Source organism: Choristoneura fumiferana, chromosome 26 (genome assembly GCF_025370935.1).
Source record: "Choristoneura fumiferana chromosome 26, NRCan_CFum_1, whole genome shotgun sequence".
NCBI lineage: Eukaryota > Metazoa > Arthropoda > Insecta > Lepidoptera > Tortricidae > Choristoneura > Choristoneura fumiferana.
The window spans coordinates 612,758-636,838 of NC_133497.1; the positions used below are offsets into that span (position 1 = coordinate 612,758).

General features: G+C 45.3%; 1 protein-coding gene across 1 annotated transcript in view; it reads left to right on the top strand.

Annotated features, from left to right (window-relative positions):
• Window positions 1-18,661, top strand: part of BRWD3 (bromodomain and WD repeat-containing protein) — a 43,129-nt gene extending 24,468 nt beyond the window's left edge. Inside the window, 13 exon segments of the mRNA XM_074108297.1 lie at window positions 532-673; window positions 1,534-1,685; window positions 3,477-3,594; window positions 3,916-4,089; window positions 4,291-4,371; window positions 6,722-6,843; window positions 8,726-8,877; window positions 8,975-9,139; window positions 10,360-10,441; window positions 11,092-11,811; window positions 12,343-12,414; window positions 12,819-12,966; window positions 13,832-18,661. Of these exon segments, the coding sequence (XP_073964398.1) occupies window positions 532-673; window positions 1,534-1,685; window positions 3,477-3,594; window positions 3,916-4,089; window positions 4,291-4,371; window positions 6,722-6,843; window positions 8,726-8,877; window positions 8,975-9,139; window positions 10,360-10,441; window positions 11,092-11,811; window positions 12,343-12,414; window positions 12,819-12,966; window positions 13,832-13,920 (2,217 nt within the window). The 3' untranslated portion in view covers window positions 13,921-18,661.
• The last annotated feature ends 5,420 nt before the right edge of the window (window positions 18,662-24,081 follow it).

Below are 24,081 nucleotides of genomic sequence, written 5' to 3' on the forward strand. Positions count from 1 at the left end.
AAGTATTTACTGTGACTAAAATATAAATATCTCTGTTTTGCAATGGAATTGAACTTCGTGTCCATAAAATGAAATAAAGTAGAGAAGCAGACTTTTTTCATGACATAACTCTCAGCTCTGTTGGTTTTTGGTCGATTTTGATGCATAGTCCTTTGGTACGGAAATGTCGAGAATCAGTAGCCGACAATGCAAGTACTGTCAGTATTTTTTTTATTTTTTAACAAGTCCTTATTTTCTGGCAAATCTATGAATGCAATTTCCTTGTCTCTAAAATCGATGACATCGTTTCTTATTACATTTTTAATACACATCATTACTTCGTCCTAGATTGATTACCTTACGGGACTGTTTCACCATCTATTGATTAAATTTATTTGACGGACAAATGTGATGCCGTTTTGTTTTGTTCGAATAGACGGAGACGGCATCACATTTATCCGCCAATTAAATTTAATCAAGGGATGGTGAAACAGTCCCGTAAGGTAATCAATCTAGGACGAAGTAATGATGTGTATTGTGTGATGTGTACAGGCGGCGGGGGGGCGGGGGCGGGGCGGCGGTCGGGGCGCGGCGGGCGCGTGGCGCGCCGGCGTGGGCCGCGTGCTGCGGGAGCTGATGGCGTCGGCCGACGCGGAGCCCTTCCGCGAGCCGGTGCAGCTGGACCAGGCGCCCGGTCAGTGCTGCTAGCTGCGACCCTACTGCCAGTCGGCCCACTTGGCGTCTGTACCGCAAACTTTTAGGTTTTGTGGTACAGGGGCCAGGTGGTGGACAGCGGTCGCCAAAAAAAATACTAATAGTTGACTGTCGGAAATATCTGTGCTCGTCATATACATTTGAATATATTCCTTTTTTTTGTTTGACGGGGATATATCCTACTAAAAAAGGTTCCATTAAAGGAGTGGCCATACCGCTGCTCAAAATACGGAGACGGCGCGGAATCGCAGTGACGCTTACGGCATGTCACTGCGATTCCGTACTGTCATCGTTTTTTAAGCAGCGGTGTGGAGTGCATACGATAAAAACGATACGCATACGACGCGTTATTGCGATTCCGTGCCGTCACTGTTTTTTTTAGCACCGTTGTGGCCGCTCCTTAAATTTTTGAATAATACATACATATACATATGGACTTCTAAGCAAGTTCAATGGAGTCTGTTTTTTTTGTCAAAACTTCTATTATGTACGTATTCAGGCTCATGCAAGAGCCTTCTAAGTGCTCGTCCGAAATGACACACTATGTGGAAACATTGCTCGTGAACTTTAATAGGAGGTTTCTTGTGCCGTGAGTTTTTGCGCCTACCGTGTTTTTAAAACACATCTTCAATAACCTTCGCACGATTAGCACATATTCTGTTAAATATATTAGTAATTTATAAAGTAAAGCATTATTTCAAGAATCTTGAGTTCACTGAGGCTCATTTGATTAATTGGTGGCCCATGAGGGGAATGAAACCGCGGTATGAGGGAGGCCAGTGGCCAACAGTGGCGTACGTGTACGGGCGATATGGTGATGCTGATTGTGGTCGCGCGCAGACTACCTGTCGGTGGTGCGTCGGCCGATGGACCTGGGCGCGGTGGCGCGCCGGCTGGCGGCGGGCCGCTACGCGCGCGCGGACCAGGCGCGCCGCGACATCGCGCAGGTCTTCCGCAACAGTCGCGCCTACAACACCAACAAGCGCAGTCGGGTCAGTACACACACACACACACACACACACACACACACACACACACACGCACACACGCACACACGCACACACGCACACACACACACACACACACACCTCAAACACGACAGCTATATCCACCTGCCTCAAGCTGGAGCTACTGAATAAGTATCCCTTCCAATTTAGCCCGTTGTCTTCCACATCTTTTGTCCTTCAAGCTTTCAAGGCTGTTTAATTCACAAAGTGTAACGATTTATTTTAGTAAATCATTGTTTGTTTATTGTATATTTTGTTAATCATAACTTCGTTGTATTCCCTGTATTGTTTTTGGTGTTATTAACTTTAAAAACTCTATAATGATTTATTCATATTTGGGAGTACCGCAAGGGACTCATCTAAGCTCACAGTTGCTTAACTCTAATATGATTTAAGTGCACTATAAATAAACGTGGAGATTATGTATGAACTGATGATATTTGTGATTCCATTTAGTTCATTGCATGTGTCTGAAATATTGAAGCATTCTTCTAGTGCGTATGGAAGTGCACGTGTGTTACATGTGTGTGTGTTTGTGTGTTGCATCGCTCACCCTCTCCAGGACATGAGCCAGGTAACAGCATGTGCTAATGGTTTCTGTTGCTTGTTTTTTAAATATTTACATGTATCATTTTTTCTAAAACCCATTAGTTTAATAATCTCAATTGACTTGATGTAGTTATGTAAGGTAAGGGCCAATACAGACGCACTGTATTCCAACTGCAACGTTACTGCCGACTGTCGACTGCCCATACATTTCAATTGCAGTCAGTGTAGTTGTGCCGACTGCAATCGAACTGCAACGAAAAATGTATGGGCAGTCGGAAGTTGCGGTTACGTTGCAGTCCATCTGTCTGTACTGCTACTGGCTCTATGTCCTTCAATTTGTTTTGTTTGCAGTTATTCAATTTTGTTGCGTGTGAAATTAATATGTCTGATTAGGTTCTATTTCGTTACGTGTATTTTGTTTTAATTTAATACATGTATAATAACATAATATACGTATGTCTGTGTCTCACGGTAGTTTTGATTGAATGCTGTAGGTTTATTTAACAATACAATACAAATATTATTTATTGATCACCAAAAGCAGTACAGAGACATTACAAAAATAGAAAAATTCAGGTAGACAATATAGGCGGTCTTATCGCTAAAAAGCGATCTCTTCCAGACAACCAACTTCTGAGAAATTAATAAATATGAACAGACTAATGTAGGTGGCAGAGATAACAGACAGGAGAAACGTAGAATTAATAGAAAATAAATATTAAAAACAATATAAAAATATAATATCAATTAAATAAATAAACAAATACATCAAATCAAACTACATACGAGTATATATTTAATACAAAATATTAAAAGGCCGCATGTGAGAAAAGGAATTTAAAAAGGAAATTAAAGAAACAATACAAACAAAAAACAAAAAGAATAGAGAAGGATCAAAAACTGGGGATTAAGTAAGTGACAGATAGTGAGCCTTTAGGAGGTCTTTAAACATGGGAAGGGATTTCGCTTGGCTTAACGCCAAAGGAAGAGAATTCCAAAGACGAATGGCAGTCATAGTAAAGGAGTTATGATAGAATTTGGAGGAAGAAGGAGGAACGGTAAGAAGAAAATTTTGTGCAGAGCGAATAGAGGACAAGAACTAAAAATAAATTTAAAAATGTGTTCGATACGAATTCATACTTTCGGTTGTCCTAGAAACTTGTAATTTTATATGAAGGTAGGTGTTCAGCTAGCACAAGTAATAATAAGGTCGTGTTGACGTTGCAGATCTACTCGATGACGGTCCGGCTGTCGGCGCTGTTCGCGGAGCTGTGGGCCGCGCACGTGCCGGCCCCCCGCGCCCCCGCCCCCCGGCCGCCCCGCACCCGCCGCAGGGACCCCTCAGGTACAACAACCTTACTGTATGACGGACGAGCCGCCTGAACCGTTTTATTGACTTTTGTATTTCTCGTCACTTTCACGCAACTCGCCAGTTTTCTTTCAGCAACGTTCGAGTCAAGGCGCCGTAAATAACTTCAGTCCATAAGATAGTTTTAATTTGTACTTTTTTGTAAATGCATTATAAAAAATTACAGTCGCAAATCAGCTTTTCCAACTCAATTAAAAATAATACGTTTATCGTATTGAGACTTCCGTTAATTACTACTTTAATTATATTTTCAGTATTTGTTGTTGCATGAGAGTAATATCGTTGTGGTCTGAGCAGAGAGTGCGGCGGAGGCGGAGGCGGAGGCGGAGGCGGAGGCGGAGTGGGGGCGCGCGCGCTCGGGCTCCAGCTCGATGTCGGAGCCGCTGGCGGCGCTGGCTGCGGCGCGGCTGCGGCGCGCGCGCGGCCCCCACTCCTCGGACAGCGACGCGCCGCTCAGGGGACACCGCAAGGGTCAGTCCGTCAGTCAGTCAGTCCGTCACACCAGAGGTTTTGCCGAACCGGTGGTAGATTTTTTTTTGACATTCATAAGTGCTTGTTAAAGCATAAATTGAATAAAGATATTTTGACTTTGACTTTGAAAAAAGGGAACAGCCCTTTTGCCCAATAATACGTAACACATACATATGTATTATGAAGTGGCGTGTGTTGCAGGCAAGGGCGTCGGCAAGAAGAGCACGCGCGGCAACGGCCTGCCGCCCCCCTCCCCGCAGCCCGGACCCGCATACCCCCCCGGTGAGTCCAACCGAACACACACACACACACAAAAGTTTTTGAGGGTTTTGTTAGTTTTTTAGGGTTCAGTACCCAAAGGGTAAAAACGGAAACCCTATTATTAATTGTCCGATCTTAAAATATTGGACTGAGCAGATAATAAAGAAAATTTTTAACAAAAAGTAAAACCGACTCCAAAAAATAAAAAAATAACAAAAATGGAACCGACTACAAAACCCTTGAAAATATTTTTCTAGGTAAGTAGGTACGTACTAGCTCGAAGTCGGTGCCTCAGCACGAGCCAGCAGGAGTGGGACAATTCACAATAGTCGTCTACCTCACCTACATACTATGTTGGTTTCAACCCCTCCTGCTGGGTCGTGCTGAGTCACCGACTTCGAGCTAGTACGTACCTACTTACCTAGAAAAATATTTTCAAGGGTTTTGTAGTCGGTTCCATTTTTTGTTATTTTTTATTTTTTTGGAGTCGGTTTTACTTTTTTGTTAAAAATTTTCTTTATTTCTCACTTTTTAGTGATTCGTAGCCAAAGAGCATCTCACAACACTTCCATTAAGCCCAAACACGACTTAGTTACGTTGTTTTATAACAGAGTTCCATTGCCTACCTTCTGGCTTCAGCATCAGATCAGTTCGAAAGAATCATTAACTTAAAGCTTCTTCTTAGTCGCTTATCTAGGTAAGTATATTAATCATGATAATTTAAATTTAATCCGTGAAATACTTGTTATTGATAGTAGTAGTTCCGTTGGTCAAATCTGGTCTTCATCATCAGTTCCAATTCACCAAATTATGATTTGCAAGAGCAAATGCACGAGTTACTGCTAAATATATCCAAATTACTATAGGTGTCCCTACAATATTTGAAGAGTTCCCTCGATTTCCTTAAGATCCGATCATCAGATCCTAATTTGCTGCTTATGGACCTAATTGAAAGCATTCCTAGACGAACTCAAAAAAAAATTTCTAATCGGTTCGTAAATGACGGAGTTCTGAGGTAACAAACAATAAAAAAAAAAAAAAAACATACAACCGAATTGATAACCTCCTCCTTTTTTGAAGTCGGTTAAAAAGTGTGGCGCAGTTTGTAACATAGGTAGGTACCTAGTATAATAATTATAATAAATACATATGTCCTTAAATACTAACACTTGTTTTGTTTTTGCTTAATTACTAACACTATGGATACTCTGTTTGTCCGAAATAAAGAATTTGAATTTGAATTAAGACTTCGCTGTTCGTCTGTCACCAGGCTGTATCTCATGAACCGTGATAGCAAGACAGTTGAAGTAAAGAAATAAATCGTTCATGTGAATCGACTATTTTGAATTCGATCGAAATTCTTACGGTCCAAAATGATTTTTGTCAAAGTTTAATTATGCTGAAACATTATATTTTCAAAATTTCTATACAAATTGTTTTTTTTTGTGAGTACGTAAATAAATAGTTTCTATTTTTTGACGATATTCAGGATATCGAAAATACAAACTGAAATATAGATGCATAGAAAAACCAGAAAAATAAGACCAGCGCTGGGAATCGAACCCAGGTCCTCGGCATTCTGTGCCACGTGCTATACCACTACACCACCATTGGACAGTGATACAGACACGAATTTCTCCTATGCACCACATATCTCAGCTTGTTTGTTTTTCTTATTTAGTCACTTAAGCAGCGACACTAGCGACATCTATGCTGTAGCCCTCATCGAGAAACTTTCGGCACTCCATCGGAACTAACCGCTCACCCGGACAAGAGATGTCGCTACTAAGCAATCAAATTAAGATTGGTTTTTTGGAATCTTTTTGTATTTTTTTATTTCAATTCTTAATTTTTTGTTACTTTTACGGTCATCCTGTTTTTCGATGCATCTTTATTTCAGTTTGTATTTTCTATATGGGTTTTACGGGATGACCGTAAAAGTAACAAAAATTTTGAATTGAAATAAAAAGTTCAAAAAGATTCCAAAAACCAATCTTGATATTCAGGATTCCTGCTTGGACATATGATTTCGAGTTGTCGAATTCCCATTTGTACTCAACGACAGTAACTCCCTGTTTCACCATCCATTGATTAATAATTGACGGATAAATGTGATGCCGTCCCTGTTTGTTTTTTTTTCGAATAGACGGAGACTAGACGGCATCACATTTATCCGTCAAATCTAATTAATCAATGGGTGGTGAAACAGCCCCTAAACCTCCGAAAGCGCTGGCAGTATAAAAAAACGCGTAAGAGCCCCTCGCGGCGTATGTTTTGAACAAAGGTTTAGACGGGGGCGTGTTTCGTTGTGAGAGGTGGCCTGTGGCCAGCGGTGGGTCGTACGAGTGTATGGTGGTGTCGTGTTCCGCAGAGCTGTACCAGCCGGCGAACGGGCTGCACTCGTCGTCGGGCTCGTCGCCGGAGCGGGCGGCGCGCTCCCCGCCCGCCCCCGGCCCCGCCCCCGGCCCCGCCCCGCACCACCCGCGCGCGCAGGTACCTACCTCCGCACCGCACGCATATCGGTTACCTAATGATTCGCCGACTATTTTTAGGCAGATTATTGATTGGCAGACAACGTTTCGCCGAGTAACGGTACGCCGATGAATTTGTACGCAGATGTATTGTTTCGCAGACTAACGTTTCGTAACTCAACTTTTAGCAGACTTTTACTTGGCATATGAGTCAGTAAGCCGAACAACTATTTACAGAAATTCGTTTAGCCTATTAATCACTACACATTTTGCACATTTGGTCGAACAACCTTTCGCTTTTGTAACGGTTGAACTATTATTCAGTGCGCATATCAACTTTTCGCATCTTTTCGTTTCGCATGGGGACTGGCATTCAATACCGTGAATATGTGTGGATTACACTATGGCCTTATTAGCATTTTTACACGCCGTGCTGACCGCGCATTCTTTATGATTTTTTTATGTACCCTCACAAGTTTCAAACGTATAACGCAAGTAATAAACGTTTTTTGACCATCATTTGTATTTATTTTACATTGGAGTTTTAACAAACCAAGTCGTGATGCTAGCAGTTCGGTTCTGGCACTTCGCCGGCCGCTACCGCGGCACGCTCGCTTCGCTCGCTCGGCTCGTGTGTTGTTGGTCGCAATTCTACCTAACACTCCTCCTCGCTAACGCTCGTCGTCGCACCTAACTTCATTTTGATAAAAGCTAGTATATTTATATAATCAACTCAGTAAAATTCTACCTGTCGTTTGGCCGATTTTATCTACGCAGATTTCGAAACAAAAATCGACTGAACATTAAATCTACTTAACAATATGAATGCCATGTGATAACTCTGCTTATCGTGTCTCGACGAACAGTTGTTCGGTTAACTGAAACAATTACGAAACAAACAATCAACTAAACGTAAATCTGCTTATCGCTATTCTTCCTACCGACTACTCGGCGAAACGAATAATAGGCGTCATGAAATTATACCAAACGTTGCTCGGTCAAAAGAAAAATCTGCCAACAGTTGTCTGCGAAACGAAAATCTGCGTAATGAAACTCGGCAAAACGACAGGTCACCCACGCATATCGCATTGCAATAACATTCATTCTTTAGCAAGTATTTGACATGCTATAACAGGTATGGCCGAGGGGATAGAAGTGAAATAAAGTTTGAGGTTCACTAGGTGTAATGAGCAGAGTTTTATACACCAGTTATTAGGAGCTGAACACACAACGTGCAACACTGAATAATATATTTCTAGGTTAGATCTATTTTAGGTAAAACCAGGCGGGGCGCACACGGAACACACGCGACGTGTTTCTATGGAAGGTGCTAATGCGACTGGCCTCGTGTGCGCCGTTCCCGGTGTCGCGGGAATAGGAATGCTGACGTAGCTTAACGCTTATCGCTGTGCTGCCACATCACGTTCATCATCAAGATATATCATCACATATACGTTTATTATAATGTTTCTATCCCGACTGATCCATGCTAACCTCACTAATCCCTGCTGTCCTTTCTACTATTCACTAATCTTTACTAATCCTTGGTTGTTCACTAATCCTTGCTAATATTACTAATCCTTGCTATCTCCAGTATTCCCTGCTAATCCACATAATTTTTTTCCTGTTTTTCACTAATCCTTGCTCTCTTATCTAATAGCCACTAATCCTTGCTAATCTTATTAATCCTTTTGCTATCCTCAGTAATTCTGACTAATAAAGTCCTGACGTTTACGGCACGTCACTGCGATTCCGTATTTTAAGCAGCGGTGTGGAGAGCATGCGATAAAAACTGTGCGCATACGGTGCGTCACTGCGACTCCGTGCCGTCACCGTTTTTTAAGCAGTGGTTTGGTCGCACCTTGATTCAAATGTCACGATGCCAAGGTCCTACAGTGGCTTAGCGACTAAATGGATTGCCTTTAGTAAGTGCGGGAGTGCTGCAATGTATTGTTCGTTTGTGTGTCGCAGCGGCACCGGAGGAAGCGGCGCCGGCGCTCGTCGGACGAGAGCGTGCGCCCGCCGCCCCCCGCCGCCCCCGACACAAGCACAAGAGGTCACTGCTGGTTTTATTATGTTATTATGATTCTATGGCTATGGCATCTTGTAGGCTTTATCTTTATATGCGTCTGTGTGTGTGTGTGTGTGTGCAGGACGCGCGAGAGGTTCACGGCCGAGTGGTCACTGTCGTCGTCGTCGTCGTCGCAGTCGGGGTGCTCGGGGCGCTCCCCGGAGCTGGAGGCGGCGCGCCGCTACGAGTCGGACCGCTCGTACCGGCCGCGCTCCAACAGCGACGACGAGCCGCTGCAGCGGTACAGGTGCGTACACCGTCAGGGGGAGGGGGGGGGGGGGTTATCGTACGGCCTTTCAGAGATACAAGACCTGCGTTTCTTATAAAACTAAATCTAAATTATTTTTCTCACAAATGTCCAGAAGTCACATATCAGAAGGTGAAGTGCATAGTTTATGGTCAGCGAAAAATTAAAAACAATACAATATCGACAATAATGAATTAGCGCGCCTGCAATCAGTCACATTTTTTTAAAAAGTTAAAAAGGCCATGGAAATGTTGGCACAAGTCGTATACAGCCAAGTATTATGGCCGGTATCAGATATTTTGTTGTAACTCCGGACTTTTTCTATTGGGTCTGAAATAGCTTGTGGTGTTTTCGGTGGAAAAATACACCTGCAGTTTATTTTTAATGAAAAAAGGCAGGAAAGCATAAGAAATATATTGGACTAAAATTAAATTTTATAATATACTAGCTTATGCCCGCGACTACGTCTGCGCGGATCTAGGTTATCGCGCGGTGGCGCCCTCTACCGGAATAAAAGGTATCTTATGTTGATCCTTGGGGTTCAAACTACCTATATACCAAATTTCATCAAAATCGGTTCAGTGGTTTCGACGTGAAAGGGTAACAGACAGACAGACAGACAGACAGACAGACAGTTACTTTCGCATTTATAATATTAGTAGGGATTAGTAGGGATTTTGAGAAAAAGTTTATTCTATTACAGAATTATTCACCATTTTTGAGCAAAGCTTTATATTAGTCTCGACTGGAATAGCAATTGCTGGCTTCGTATTAGTTAAACGAATACGAACGTTTAATACTCATACTCAGCCAGCAATTGCCTGCTTCCAGGCCACGACAATAATCTACTATAGCCAGTCTATAGCCTCCCCAGAGCATCTGTTAAGCGGGCTGAAGCCGCCAGCAAAACGTCGGTCGGGGCACTCCTCCACGATGTGGTGCAGTCGCACGCTGGCGAGTCTTTAGGGCCCCGCTCGTGCAATGTGCAGGCGATAGGTAGTTGCAGCGGGCCGCGGCGACACCCGAGCGGATGCTGTCCGGCGTCGTCCGGTTCTTACGACTGGCTTTGAAGCCAGGTAGCCGGCAAACGGGTTCTCCACAAGGTCACCCGCTTGGACTGACTACCTCCCAAATTTTGTTGAAATCGGAGAGATAAACCCAGGGTACAACGGTAGATAGAAATGCGCAAATATAATAGGTGTAATGTTGCGTGTGTGCAGGGAGCGGCAAGGCAGCGGCGCGCGCGCCGAGCCCGGGCCCAGCCAGCCGCCGCCCGCGCCCGCGCCCGCCAGGCACAAGCGGGTCAGTACACCCTACACCACTACACCACCACCACGGCTGTACCACGACCAACAGGAAGCCAACCCAACAAGGCGACACTACACTATCTATTTCGCCCCACTTTTGGTTAACCTTATATTTGACTCGCACAGTTGCAAGTTCTTAAGTCTTGTAAGGTCGCCTTTTACTGACCGACTCTTAGTTTTAATGAGAACTCTCTCTCACTCTTGGCGGAGTGGTTGTGATCGTCGGTTGGGAATCAGTGAACCTTCATGACCACTTTCTTGGGACAATAGTCTGGTAGTTCCCTTTTGTTTTTAACCACACCCCAATAATAACTATAAAGGGGTAGCACTATTTTATACCACAGACGGACTGACTGACTGACTTACTCATTCATCACAACTTTTAACACTTCTAGTTGACCTACAAAGTTGAAATTTGGCATCCATCTAGGCAATTGTGTAAATAAAAAATAAAATTTAGCAATCGCTGATTATCCTGGTCGCAAACGTCAGACTCTATACTACAAAGTGCAAAATTTGAACTTCGTATCTTGTCGTCCCGCTGTCGCGTATATTATATACCTGCGAGAGTGAGAGTGACGGTACGATACGAACTTTGACTTTCGTAGTAACAACCCCAGTAATGGTGGTACATTGTGTGTGTAGCTGCGTGTGCGTCGGCCTCGCGTCTACAACGAGGACAGCGACGAGGACAGCGCCGCCGCCATCAGCAAGCGCGCGCCGCACCACGCGCGCCGCCCGCCCCACGGGACGAGACATGAGGTACGGGGGGGGGGGGCGGTACAGACGAGGACAGCGCCGCCGCCATCAGCAAGCGCGCGCCGCACCACGCGCGCCGCCCGCCCCACGGGACGAGACATGAGGTACGGGGGGGGCGGTACAGACGAGGACAGCGCCGCCGCCATCAGCAAGCGCGCGCCGCACCACGCGCGCCGCCCGCCCCACGGGACGAGACATGAGGTACGGGGGGGGGGGCGGTACAGACGAGGACAGCGCCGCCGCCATCAGCAAGCGCGCGCCGCACCACGCGCGCCGCCCGCCCACGGGACGAGACATGAGGTACGGGGGGGGGGGGGCGGTACAGACGAGGACAGCGCCGCCGCCATCAGCAAGCGCGCGCCGCACCACGCGCGCCGCCCGCCCACGGGACGAGACATGAGGTACGGGGGGGGGGGGGCGGTACAGACGAGGACAGCGCCGCCGCCATCAGCAAGCGCGCGCCGCACCACGCGCGCCGCCCGCCCCACGGGACGAGACATGAGGTACGGGGGGGGGGGGGGCGGTACAGACGAGGACAGCGCCGCCGCCATCAGCAAGCGCGCGCCGCACCACGCGCGCCGCCCGCCCCACGGGACGAGACATGAGGTACGGGGGGGGGGGGCGGTACAGACGAGGACAGCGCCGCCGCCATCAGCAAGCGCGCGCCGCACCACGCGCGCCGCCCGCCCCACGGGACGAGACATGAGGTACGGGGGGGGGGGGCGGTACAGACGAGGACAGCGCCGCCGCCATCAGCAAGCGCGCGCCGCACCACGCGCGCCGCCCGCCCCACGGGACGAGACATGAGGTACGGGGGGGGGGGCGGTACAGACGAGGACAGCGCCGCCGCCATCAGCAAGCGCGCGCCGCACCACGCGCGCCGCCCGCCCCACGGGACGAGACATGAGGTACGGGGGGGGGCGGTACAGACGAGGACAGCGCCGCCGCCATCAGCAAGCGCGCGCCGCACCACGCGCGCCGCCCGCCCCACGGGACGAGACATGAGGTACGGGGGGGGCGGGGGGGCGGTACAGACGAGGACAGCGCCGCCGCCATCAGCAAGCGCGCGCCGCACCACACGCGCCGCCCGCCCCACGGGACGAGACATGAGGTACGGGGGGGGGCGGTACAGACGAGGACAGCGCCGCCGCCATCAGCAAGCGCGCGCCGCACCACGCGCGCCGCCCGCCCCACGGGACGAGACATGAGGTACGGGGGGGGGCGGTACAGACGAGGACAGCGCCGCCGCCATCAGCAAGCGCGCGCCGCACCACGCGGCCGCCGCCCCACGGGACGAGACATGAGGTACGGGGGGGGGCGGTACAGACGAAGACCGATTTTACATTGATTGTTTAACTGTCGATTTGACTGTCACGGCTGGCACGCGCCGCGGCTTGTTTGAGGTAAACTGACTGGGGCATGAGACAATCGGGTCATTTATGAATCTTCACCTCGGGGCAGTAACATATCTCCTCCCTGTTTATTATGTAATATCATTGTATGAGGATTAAAGTTTCTCTCTATCAATTATCCGAGCAGCCGCAGATCATTCGAGGACGGCATTGGGTAATGTTAGTATGTGCGCGCGGCTTTACTAGTGATTGTGTTGACAGAGCGCGGCGCCGCTGCAGCTCGCGGGGCACGCGGGGCACGGCTCCGGGCACGCCGGGCACGCCGGGCACGCGGGGCACGCGGGACACGCCGGGCACCTGCACACGGATCACGACTACGTCAACGGACACGGCGACGCGCGCCATCACGGTAACGACTACTGACTCTCCTCTCTCGCTCTCGCTCCGGCTGGACTCGCCTCACCTACTCGTGTCACCACACTTCGCATTTTCAGGGTTCCATAACACAAAAGTAAAAAAAAAATTGTTAAAATTAAATTGCTCACGTTTACTGTACTTAATTGCTGCTTTGTTTGTTATCCGATTTACATAAATGTACGCACAGGGTTTCGTCAGTAAACAGTAGATCTTGGAAAATACAAACTGAAATATGGATGCACAGGAAAACCAGAAAAATAAGAAGACCAGCGCTGGGAATCGAACCCAGGTCCTCGGTATTTTGTGCAACGTGCTATACCGCTACACCACCACTAGACACGAATTTCCTATGCACGACATATCTCAGCTTGTTTGTTTCCTATTTAGTCACTTAAGCAGCGACACTAGCGACATCTATGCTGTAGCCCTCATCGAGAAACTTTCAGCACCCCATCGGAACTAACCGCTCACCCGGACCAGAGATGTCGCTACCAAGCAATCAAATTAAGATTGATTTTTGGAGTCTTTTTGTATTATTTATTTCAACTCTAAATTTTTGTTACTTTTACGGTCCTCCCGTAAAACCCATATCGAAAATACAAACTGAAATATGGATGCACAGAAAAACCAGAAAAATAAGACGAAAAAGAAAAAAGAAGATTTTTTTGGTTTTTCTGTGCATCCATATTTCAGTTTGTATTTTCGATATGGGTTTTACGGGATAACATTTGGAGTTGAAATAAATAATACAAAAAGACTCCAAAAATCAATCTCAAGTAGATCTTGGGTCTGATCAAGTTAGGCACCCCTGGTCTGGTGTGTGTAACGTGTGTGTGTGTGTGTGTGTGTGTGTGCAGGCTCGCCCCCGCCGGGCGGCGTGTCCATCTCGTCGCGCGGGCGCGTGCGCAAGCTGACCGCCAAGGCGCGCGGCCTGCTCAGGGACTGATCACAACAACAACAACAACAACACCCGCCGACATCTATACGGGAACAAGAACAACGGACCAGCATCGGCCGGGGCCCTGTTTCAGCTGCGACTGCTGCTTTCATAGAAAGCCATTTTGAAAATACGCACATGTTAATCACGAAACAAACAATTGTAAAGCAAACCGCTCGGCTTTGATCTCATGTCAAGATTTACCGACAAATCTAACTACAGTACTCTCATTGGAGCGTGGTGCGGGTGACAGCTGTCGATATCACAAGACTAGAGATTCAACGTGTCGATGAGTCGCTAAAACTAATAATTTAAACTCTTAATCATAATTAATGTCATCATTTATCCGATTATAACGCTAGTTTTGATGAGAATGTTAGTGAAATTCTAGGTTGGAATATTATTTGCCACTTACGAGTAAGTAAGGCTAAACGGAGTTTGCAAGAATATTCTTATCAAACTCAAGATCCATTAGGTCCCATCACTGAACGAGTCTCTGGTGTTACGTTTCTTCACTTAATTGTGCTTTGAATTTAATGGCTCAGGACGAGTTCGTCCACAGTCCCATTTTGTCACCTTCTTAAATCGTCCTCATTCTCATGTAGTCTACTGTTCTGATTCGCCAACATTCCTACATCGTCACTTTCCTATCTTGTCCGCTTTCTTACGTGGGCCACAGTACCAACTCGTCAACAGTCTTATTTCGCCTACAGTGCTAACACGACATCAACATTCCAATTTAGACCACAGTGCCAACTGCCAACATTATTGCATTGTTCATTATCCAGACTAATATAAATGCTCTATACATTATTATTGAAAAGAGGCTTTTCTTGCAAATTGTTTTCGGGATATTTTGCTATTTAAACGCTTTAATTGACCATATCTGTGAGACAACGTTTGCTAGACGTGGACGAGTTGGCACTGCTGACCAAGTACAGATAGTTCAACTCAGTTGTGCGCGCGGCCCTATGTGTCTTTACCCAACATAAGAACACGTCTTGCTCGGACGACGACTGCCGCGTCACGTGAAAGTTGTATATTTACAAGCGCACGCACACATAGGGCCGCGCGCGCGCGCACAACTGAGTTGAACTATCTGTAGTACTGTGGTCTATAAAAGAAAGTGGACGAGTTGACACTGTGATCGAAATAGGAATGTAGACAAAATGGGATACGGACGATATCACAAAGTGGACGAGTTGGGAAGGTGACGATGCAGGAATTGTAGGTTGACGACATGGCACTGTGGACGATTTAAGAAGGTGACGAAATGGAACTGTAGACGAAGTCATCCTGAGACAATTTAATTAAATGATTATAAAAATCTGATAGCTTAAATTTGTTTTGTTTAACATAGTTCTTTATGTTCAAATATTTTACGTCAGTCATGTTCAGGCTACAACTGAAATATACTTCCATATATTTAGACCGCAGCAACTTTTTTTGAGTAAAACGAAACTTGCACAAGTGTCACCCGCACCATGCTACAATGAAAGCAAAATGTCGACTAGAAAAAATAGTTTTTGTTTCACAACATAGTTATCATCAAATAGCAGTTGTTTCACCACATACGCCACGTTGGTGAGATAGGAGCCTGATGTCTAAGCCCAGTTTGAGACTGCAAGTAAAATAACAGCACTGGTGCGTCGATGGACCGCGCGCCACCTTTACGAGGTCAGTCCTCACGCGGCGCGACGTCACTGAACTTGTTGCTCGTGGGGCAATGACCTCTGGCACACTAACGGGATGATTTAGCCCACGCGTGGGCATTGTGATGTACGGACAGGAGACTAGGTTCTATCGTGATAAGATTAACTTTACTTTAGGTTATCATTTAATAATATTAATTGGTGTTTGGCTGCAGGCCGCCAGAGGGGCCGCTGTGATGACAGTGATGATAGTTTGAGACGCAGACATGAAATATTTCAATGAATTTCCGGGAAATATTGACCTTTATAATAACACAGAAGTGTTTTAAATTATCACATTGTGATATGTGATTACATATGAAGTATTGTGATTTATATCTTAAGTTACGTTATAATGAGAGTGTCGACAGGCTAGTTGGCGGTAGTGTCGCAGCTTTGACATTTGCGTCACGTTTATGATCGGCTGAATGAGCCCGTCGCGGAGACTAACGTGGAACGGACTTCACGATACTAACGCCATCTAGCGGTATTTCACTTGACAACAAACACTCATTGACTACACCTTATATGGTTGAGTTCATAAACTTGTGATCAAAAATATCTGAACACGCTTCTAGGCCATTATTTTTGATCAAATGTTTGCTCACAAGTTTTTGAACTCGACTGTACCTCCGCTGAAACAGTGTTTGCGAGGTTTAGACTACGTTTCAGCCAGAGATGTGCGAGGAGTGTGTTCTTCTTGAACCAATAGGAACGCGTCATTTACCTGTCCTCGCTCAGCACCGCTCTGGTGGAAACAGACGAGCGGAGCGGGGACAGCTCCATGAAGCGTTTCTATTAGTTCATGAAGGACACATCCTCGCACATCTTTAGTGGAAACGCAGGCTTCATCTTCATTTAAAGTTGGTTATTTACATTGTATGGATAAATATTAGTGTAAAGTGACAAAACTGTCGTGAATCAAGCACGGGCGCACGGGCTGCGCCGGGCCTGCGCGAGCCTGTCCAGGACACAGGTTCTTGAAGCACATTAGTCTAATACTAATGTTTTGTCTCATTTTGTCATACAATTTATGATTGGTTTTTGGGGTATTTTTGTATTTTTATTTAAATTCCAAATTTGTTACTGAAATCCAACGAAAATACAAACTGAAACATGGATGCAGAGAAAAAAACCCAGAAAAAGAGACCAGCGCTGGGCTACGTACAATTTATGAGACAAAACACTAATATTATTTATTAGATTAATATGCTTTGGGAATCGTGGCCCGTGTGGCGTGTGACACGTGTCGCGTCGAGCGCGCGGCTGCCGTATGTTAGGACTGTTTGGGTGATGTCAAGATTTTTATCAGGTTATTTTAATGTTTCCATTCGTCATGGCAGCCCTCCGCGCGGCGGCGGGCGGCGACCGGAACAACTGGCGTCCAACCATTGTGATACTGATATGTGTAAAACGATTAATCTAAGCTAATTATTATTTTAACCTGTCCGTCTGTGTATTCAAAAGGATGCTGGCTTTGTACTCGGCGCCGCATCATTTTGATAATAACAATACCTACACTAGGGGTGTACGAGTACAATAGAGAAAGAGATATTCAAATTTGTTTTGGCGTGACGACGACCGGATGGTTTGGGTTTCTATAACAATAACCCAAGTTAAATCTGCTGAGTTGTAACCTTCGCAATACATTACTCGTAGAAGTAATAACGAAATCATTGTTTATTAAGACTGATTCGGTCGTGGGCGGTGCGGCCGCCTCCCGGCCGCTCCCGCGCCCCGAGGGTCCCGCGACGTCGCGTCAGTACCGCACAACCCTCATGTACTAGTTGAATTTTTAATTTAGTTTGTACCCTAAGCTTAGACCAATCTGAACATCGAATGTAAGAATATTATTTTTTAGTTAATTTTCTTTTTTTAATGTAATTAATTCTTGAGTAAAAATGATGTATGACCAGGAAGTGTAAAGTTTTTACCATGTTTAACTGTTTAGGTTCATACTGCTGCCGCGTCGTGGAGCTACAGTCGACGGCGTAAATGTATGCCAAAACCTTAGATGTCAAAATATCTAAACACCCTTATGCTACCAACCACAAGGTCGTATATTTGACGCTGTGGCTGTATCGGCAGTTATGCCCTCGACTGTAAAAACATAACTGTACCGGACATTTTTAATACATTTCGTATTCAAATCGATAGATGCAGCATCTTATGTGCTACACATAGAGTCGACGACAATGAAACTACACACGTCTTTTCATTTTTGTTGTTATTTAACGTCGAAAAAAAGGCAGTTACGAAGAAAATTCCGTGCTCATTTGCACGGTACCGCCGTCACTGCGAGCCGCGCGTCGCGCCGGCATCGCGGCTCGCGGCAGTGTGACCCGAACTGACCTAGCTTAAGTTGATACCTGAATTAGTACTTATTTATTACAAACGGACATAATATTCAGTTTTGTTTCAAATAGCCGTAAGCGATGATATTTGGATGTACATAGTGAGCGTCGGTGTTAGTGTACCTGTGTGTGTGACTGCGGGCGCGGGGGGATCCGGGGCGCACAACTATACTCTGCATTCTGCGTACTAGCGTTAACAGAATGCTTTGTGAACCACGAGTATTAGTACTTACCTACTCGATATCACAGGACGGGATATAGAGGGGCTTCTGTGGTAGGCTAGATGGCGTTGGTATAATTCTAGAGGTACCATCAGCCAAATAAGTGGTCTATCAACTTTAAAACAATTTCCTATCAAATGAATATGTCGCTAAAGTCGTACTTTCAAGTTGACAGACACGTCTATTGGCATTATTGTTTTATGACATGCAAACGATTATCAACGTTAGGGTGGTAGACCACATATTTATCAGGTGGTACCTGCACCTGACATTTGTGTCACGTTTGTGATGAATATTGATTGGTCGATCAACTTTTTCTTGTACGTTGTTGCCATGGTTACGTCCCCTGGACAACTGTTTAAAACCACAAGTTTCTCCATGTTTTTTGTGATTAAAATTCATCGAGCGTACATTTTGTCGTAGTTACAAGCCCATTACTTTATGGACTATCTCCTAAGCACATTAATAACATATAACATGTTAAATATATTAATACAGTTTTATGAGACAATCGCAAGACTGAAACGTTACAGGGACCTCATGCTCGTGATACTCATGCCATCTATCTGTCATGAACCCTGTTTGCAACTGTATTTTTTAAGAAGTATGTAGTTGTAGTTTTGTCGCCTTAAGGATGCGCCCGCGCGTGTGTGTGTCTGTGTCTGTGTGTGTACATAGCGTGTCGGACAAAGCCGTGGTTGTGTTGATGTTAAACCAAATCGAATAAATGCATTATTTTGTACCACTTGTGTTATTTGCCCCCCTCCCCGTAGATACCGAGATAAAGAGGTTAAGGCCATTTTTTTCTGAAAATACCTACATTTTGAAGGGCGTCGCCAGGGGGAGCAGGGAGGGGCAGCGGAAAAAGTTACCAAAGGTAAAATACCTACAATTCATGATTTTCCATTCTCCATATCAACAAGCCCCCCCCCCCCCCCGTAGAATGCACTTTACAATACAATACAATACAATACAAGACTCTTTATTGTACACCAGACATAGTAAGTTAGGTTAGGTTAGGTTAGATTAGGTAAGGTTTTTTTTTTTTTTTTTTTTTTTAAATCACCTGACTACCTCCAACATGATCGGAGCCTATGTTTACAATACCGTTTCACTCCAGTTCTATCACTTATCCTTCTCGCACTTTCATGCTGCATTCCTTTTCTTTCTATCTTTCTTCCTCATTCTTACTATCATTATTAGCTATCTATCTATCTAATTTTTACTTAACTTATTGTTATATTTCATCTTACATTCCTTTCCTTCCTCTTTACATACTATCGTATCTCTAGCTGTCCTCTGTTACCATGCTTTACTATTTTCTTGCTCTTTCAACAATAGGAGGGGAGGTCCGGGTGTTCTTTATTTATAATTCCAACAATTCTACATTCTTACAATTTTAACAACTATCTTATATCTATAATGTATTACAGTTTTTAGGGTGTCAACATTTGTAAACACTTTTGTCGGATACATTTTTTTTTTTTTTTTTTTGTTTTTTTTTTTTTTTTTTTTGTTGGTACTGATAGGTACTGGTAGTAGGTTAGTAGGTTAGGTTAGGTTAGTTAGGTTAGGTTTTTTTTTTTTTTTTTTTTTTTTTTTTTTTTTTTTTGTGTCTTTCCTTTTTTCACCTCTGACATGAGGGTCAGAGTCTTTGTTTATTCTTTTGTTTCTTTCTGTTTAATTTTAACAATTATCCTAGATAGAGGTTAGGTTAGGTTAGGTAGGTTAGGTTAGGTAGGTTAGGTTAGGTTGGTTAGGTTAGGTTAGTTAGTTAGGTTTAAGGTTAGGTTAGTTAGGTAGGTTAGGTTAGGTTAGGTTAGGTAGGTTAGGTTAGGTTAGGTTAGTAGGTTAGGTTTAGGTTAGTTAGGTTAGGTTAGTTAGGTTAGGTTAGGTTAGGTTAGTTAGGTTAGTAGGTTAGGTTGGTTAGGTTAGGTTAGGTTAGGTTAGGTTAGGTTAGGTTAGGTTAGGTTAGGTTAGGTTAGGTTAGGTTAAGGTAAAATTCCACCTTACTAAGGTAAAATTCCACCTTACTAAGGTAAAATTCCACCTTACTAAGGTAAAATTCCACCTTACTAAGGTAAAATTCCACCTTACTAAGGTAAAATTCCACCTTACTAAGGTAAAATTCCACCTTACTAAGGTAAAATTCCACCTTACTAAGGTAAAATTCCACCTTACTAAGGTAAAATTCCACCTTACTAAGGTAAAATTCCACCTTACTAGGTAAAATTCCACCTTACTAAGGTAAAATTCCACCTTACTAAGGTAAAATTCCACCTTACTTTTGGAAGGTAAAATTCCACCTTACTTTTGGAAGGTAAAATTCCACCTTACTTTTGGCGGTTTCCATGCGATTTTGGCGATTTTTGGCACTTAGAAGCGTTTTGACCTTGGCTTTCGTTTCCCGGATTCAGATCGTTTCTATCTTGTGACTTGGCTTTTCTATTAAGGATTTTGTTTTTGCGGTTTGGTACTTATAAGTTTGTTTTTTGGTTTTAAATTTTAAGGTTTGCACGCTAATAGCGGCTATACCCGTTGACCTACCCCCTCCAAATTTTGGTGGTGGGTGGTGTTGGGGCAGCCCTAAATTGCTGCAAAGTTTGAAATTTTTCCATTCAGTGGTTCAAAAGTTATTGCTCGTGGAAAATTCCGGAGCGCCTGACAGAATTTTCTTGGTCGGCGCCTATGGGAAATCTACGAGCAATCTAGTTTTTATTCAATATTAATTCGAGGGATTGTCCAATAAATCTAAGATTAGTGTCGTTGGATAGGGCGTTTTATGCGCTCAATAGTTGACTTGAGTTTTGTTGGTCTGTCGGTCACCGTTTCGGAGATACGATTTTTTAAAAAAAAATCGACAATTTTCACTTAACGGTGATTGGTAACCTAACTCAACTTAGGGAAAAATTCAGGTTTTTTGGCCACAGAATTGTCAATTCTTGGTCAATAATTCTGTTTAAAGTGTCATAAGACGGGGATTAGCAAGCCCTAACTTTTTGACTTGAGTTTTGACATCCTAACTCTAATAGTTTCGGAGCTAGGATTTATTAAGTGTCGAAATTTCAAATAAGTTCGAACTATTTGAAAATTTTGCTACATTTTTTGCCCCAATAAATCCATTTTTGGAGCTAAAAATCTGCAATTTTGAGGGTTTTTAGATTTTCAAAGCCTTCATCTGCGACGTAAATTTTGCGGGTCTTGCCTTTTTTGTTTGGGAGATACAAATTTTTCAAATCTGAAACTTCGATTATCTCTGAAACCTAACATAACCCTAGGTCTCAAAAATAAAAAGGGTAGGTTAGGTTTTTTAGAAAAAAAAAAAAGGGTAGGTTTGTTGTGGGTTTGACCCTAAAGGTCAATCTTGCAGTTGATATTGGTTCTGCCCCGTCAAGGGGCAAATTATAAAACACCTAGAGTGGTAAAATGGGCGATTCTAGCTCAGGTACTAACATCCGTGCAGAATGCATGGAAATGGTTTCAGGACCAAAAAAGAGGGCTGTAGACGGGGCGGACGATATTGGAAAAGAAGCACCTGCTTCTAAAACAACGGCTGCAATGAGAGGGCGTGCAACAAGTAGCGTTGGCGCATATGCGGGAATGGCTGCTGCAAGAGCCAAACTTGCGAAAGAGGACGACGACTTCAGATCCCCAGGAGAGAAGAATAAGGCTTACGTACTGGAATTCCCAGCGCTTCGCCCGGTCACTCGCTCCCGCTCGCAGGGAGGGCGTAGTAATGACAAAACAAAAGATCGGAGCCCCCTCAGGGAAGAAGAGCTGGTCACTATTTCAGATCTCTCTGACGATAGCTGCGATGACCCGCGCCGTCAATATAGAAGGAAAGGATTGAAGCCACTAATCCGCCTCTTCCTCGTCCCACAACTGAAGAAGGCACTCTTACACATGAAGAGACAGACGTAGTGGAATGCGCGCGAAAGGCCGCCCACACGGTCTTGGCTGAAGCCGCTAAGTCCTCCAACTTAAATGGGGTGGTTCGCGGCAACATCAATGCCGCGTGCCGTGAAATTATAGAGGCAATGGAATACCTCGAAAACAGGAGGGAGAGCGACGAGCTCCGCAAGCTCAAAGCCGATAACAAACGCATGCGTGAGCAGCTCGCCCTCCTGACGAGTGAAACCAAAGCGCTAAGGACGGCCTTCACTGAACGGAATTCCACCTCACAGCAGGTAACAAAAGGGCTCCCAGAGGGCTTACAAGAGGTACTAGAAAATCATTCTAGGAAGTTGTTCATAAGCATTGGCAACATGATAAATGCAAGGCTTGAAGCCGTTGAAAAGAGGTTACCGCCGGAGCCAATTATGCGCCCCCGTTAGCAGCGGATAGGGTCAGTAGGCCACAGCAAGAAGCTTCTCAAGTGGAGCGAAGGAAGACCAAGGCTGGTAAGCGATCAGCTAGCCAACCTGAGCCTGTCCAAACTGCTAATACACCAAATCAACCTAAGGCTCAGACTAAGAACCAGAAGGCCCAGCCACAAGCTCAGGCCAAGGCTCAAGCCAAGGCACAGCATCCAAAGGCACAGCCAAAGGTGCAGTTGAGGGCTGTGCAGAGCATCGAAGCACAGCCGTCTACCTCAATGACACAGCCGGCAACCACTACCCAGTTCACCTGGACAGAGGTGGTGAAAAAGAAGTCTAAGGCCAAAGAAGCAAAAAAGTCTTTACAAGCCGAACAAAATACCAACGCAAAGAAAAAGCCGACGGTAATCAAAAAACTAACTGTGCCAAAAAGCGCTGCAGTCATGATTACAATGAAACCGGATACTGACATGACCTACTTAGCGGCCATGCAAAAAATGACATCATCCCTGAAATTAGCGGACATAGGGATTGAATCTGTCAAAGTCCGCAAGTCGGCAACAGGCGCACGCCTGATAGAGGTTCCGGGAGCAAGCAGTGCTAGGGCTGCTGACGACCTGGCAGAAAGAATCACCAAGGTGATAGGTGATGTTGCCACAGTGCAAAGGCCTGTTAAAACAGCGGACCTCCGGATAACCGGCTTTGATGAGTCGGTAACTCCGGAGGATATAAAGACGGCAATCGTACTGAAAGGAGGATGCTCTACAGAAAATGTAAAGGTGAGCCCAATAAGATTCTTGGCAAGTGGCACAGGATCAGCTCTTATAAGATGTCCGATCACTGCTGCCAATGCTCTGTTAGCAGCAGGGAAAATACTTGTGGGATGGTCGGCTGCACATGTCAAAGCCTTAGATCCCATGCCTATGAGATGTTATAGGTGCCTGGGGACGGGCCACACCAGAGCGCTGTGCCCGTCTGCTGTAGACAGAGGCGACTTATGTTTCAGGTGCTCGAAACCTGGACACAAGTCTGCTGAGTGTCAAGAGGCACCCTTTTGCAGTGCATGCCACCATGCCAAGCGGCCAGCGGGGCATATAATGGGGGACGATCATGTGCACCCCCATCCATAAAGGCCGAGATAGCATCTTAGTGCTGAATTCCCAGGGACACAAGAGGGCAATAATATGGATGTCTAGATGCCAGCACACCAGTATCTAGACATCCTACAGGGCAACCTCAACCACTCTGCCCGCGCACAAGACCTGCTGATGCAAGTCATGGCGGAGTGGGAATTGGCCCTAGCGGTTGTGGCTGAGCCCTATTTTGTCCCCCCCAAAACTAATTGGGTCGGAGCAAGTGACGGTGGTGTAGCGGTCGTCGTACCAGTAATGGGTGACTTTCCAACTCTTACACAGGTAGAAAACGGACCAGGCTACGTAGCGGTTAAATGGGAGAGAATTGTCATAATAGCGGTGTACTTCTCCCCCAACCGGCCTCTGTTTGAGTTTGAGGCATTCCTGAAGGACTGGGAAGAGTTGCCGGGAGGTGCGCCCCGGCACAAGTCATTGTTATGGGGCCCTTATGCCAA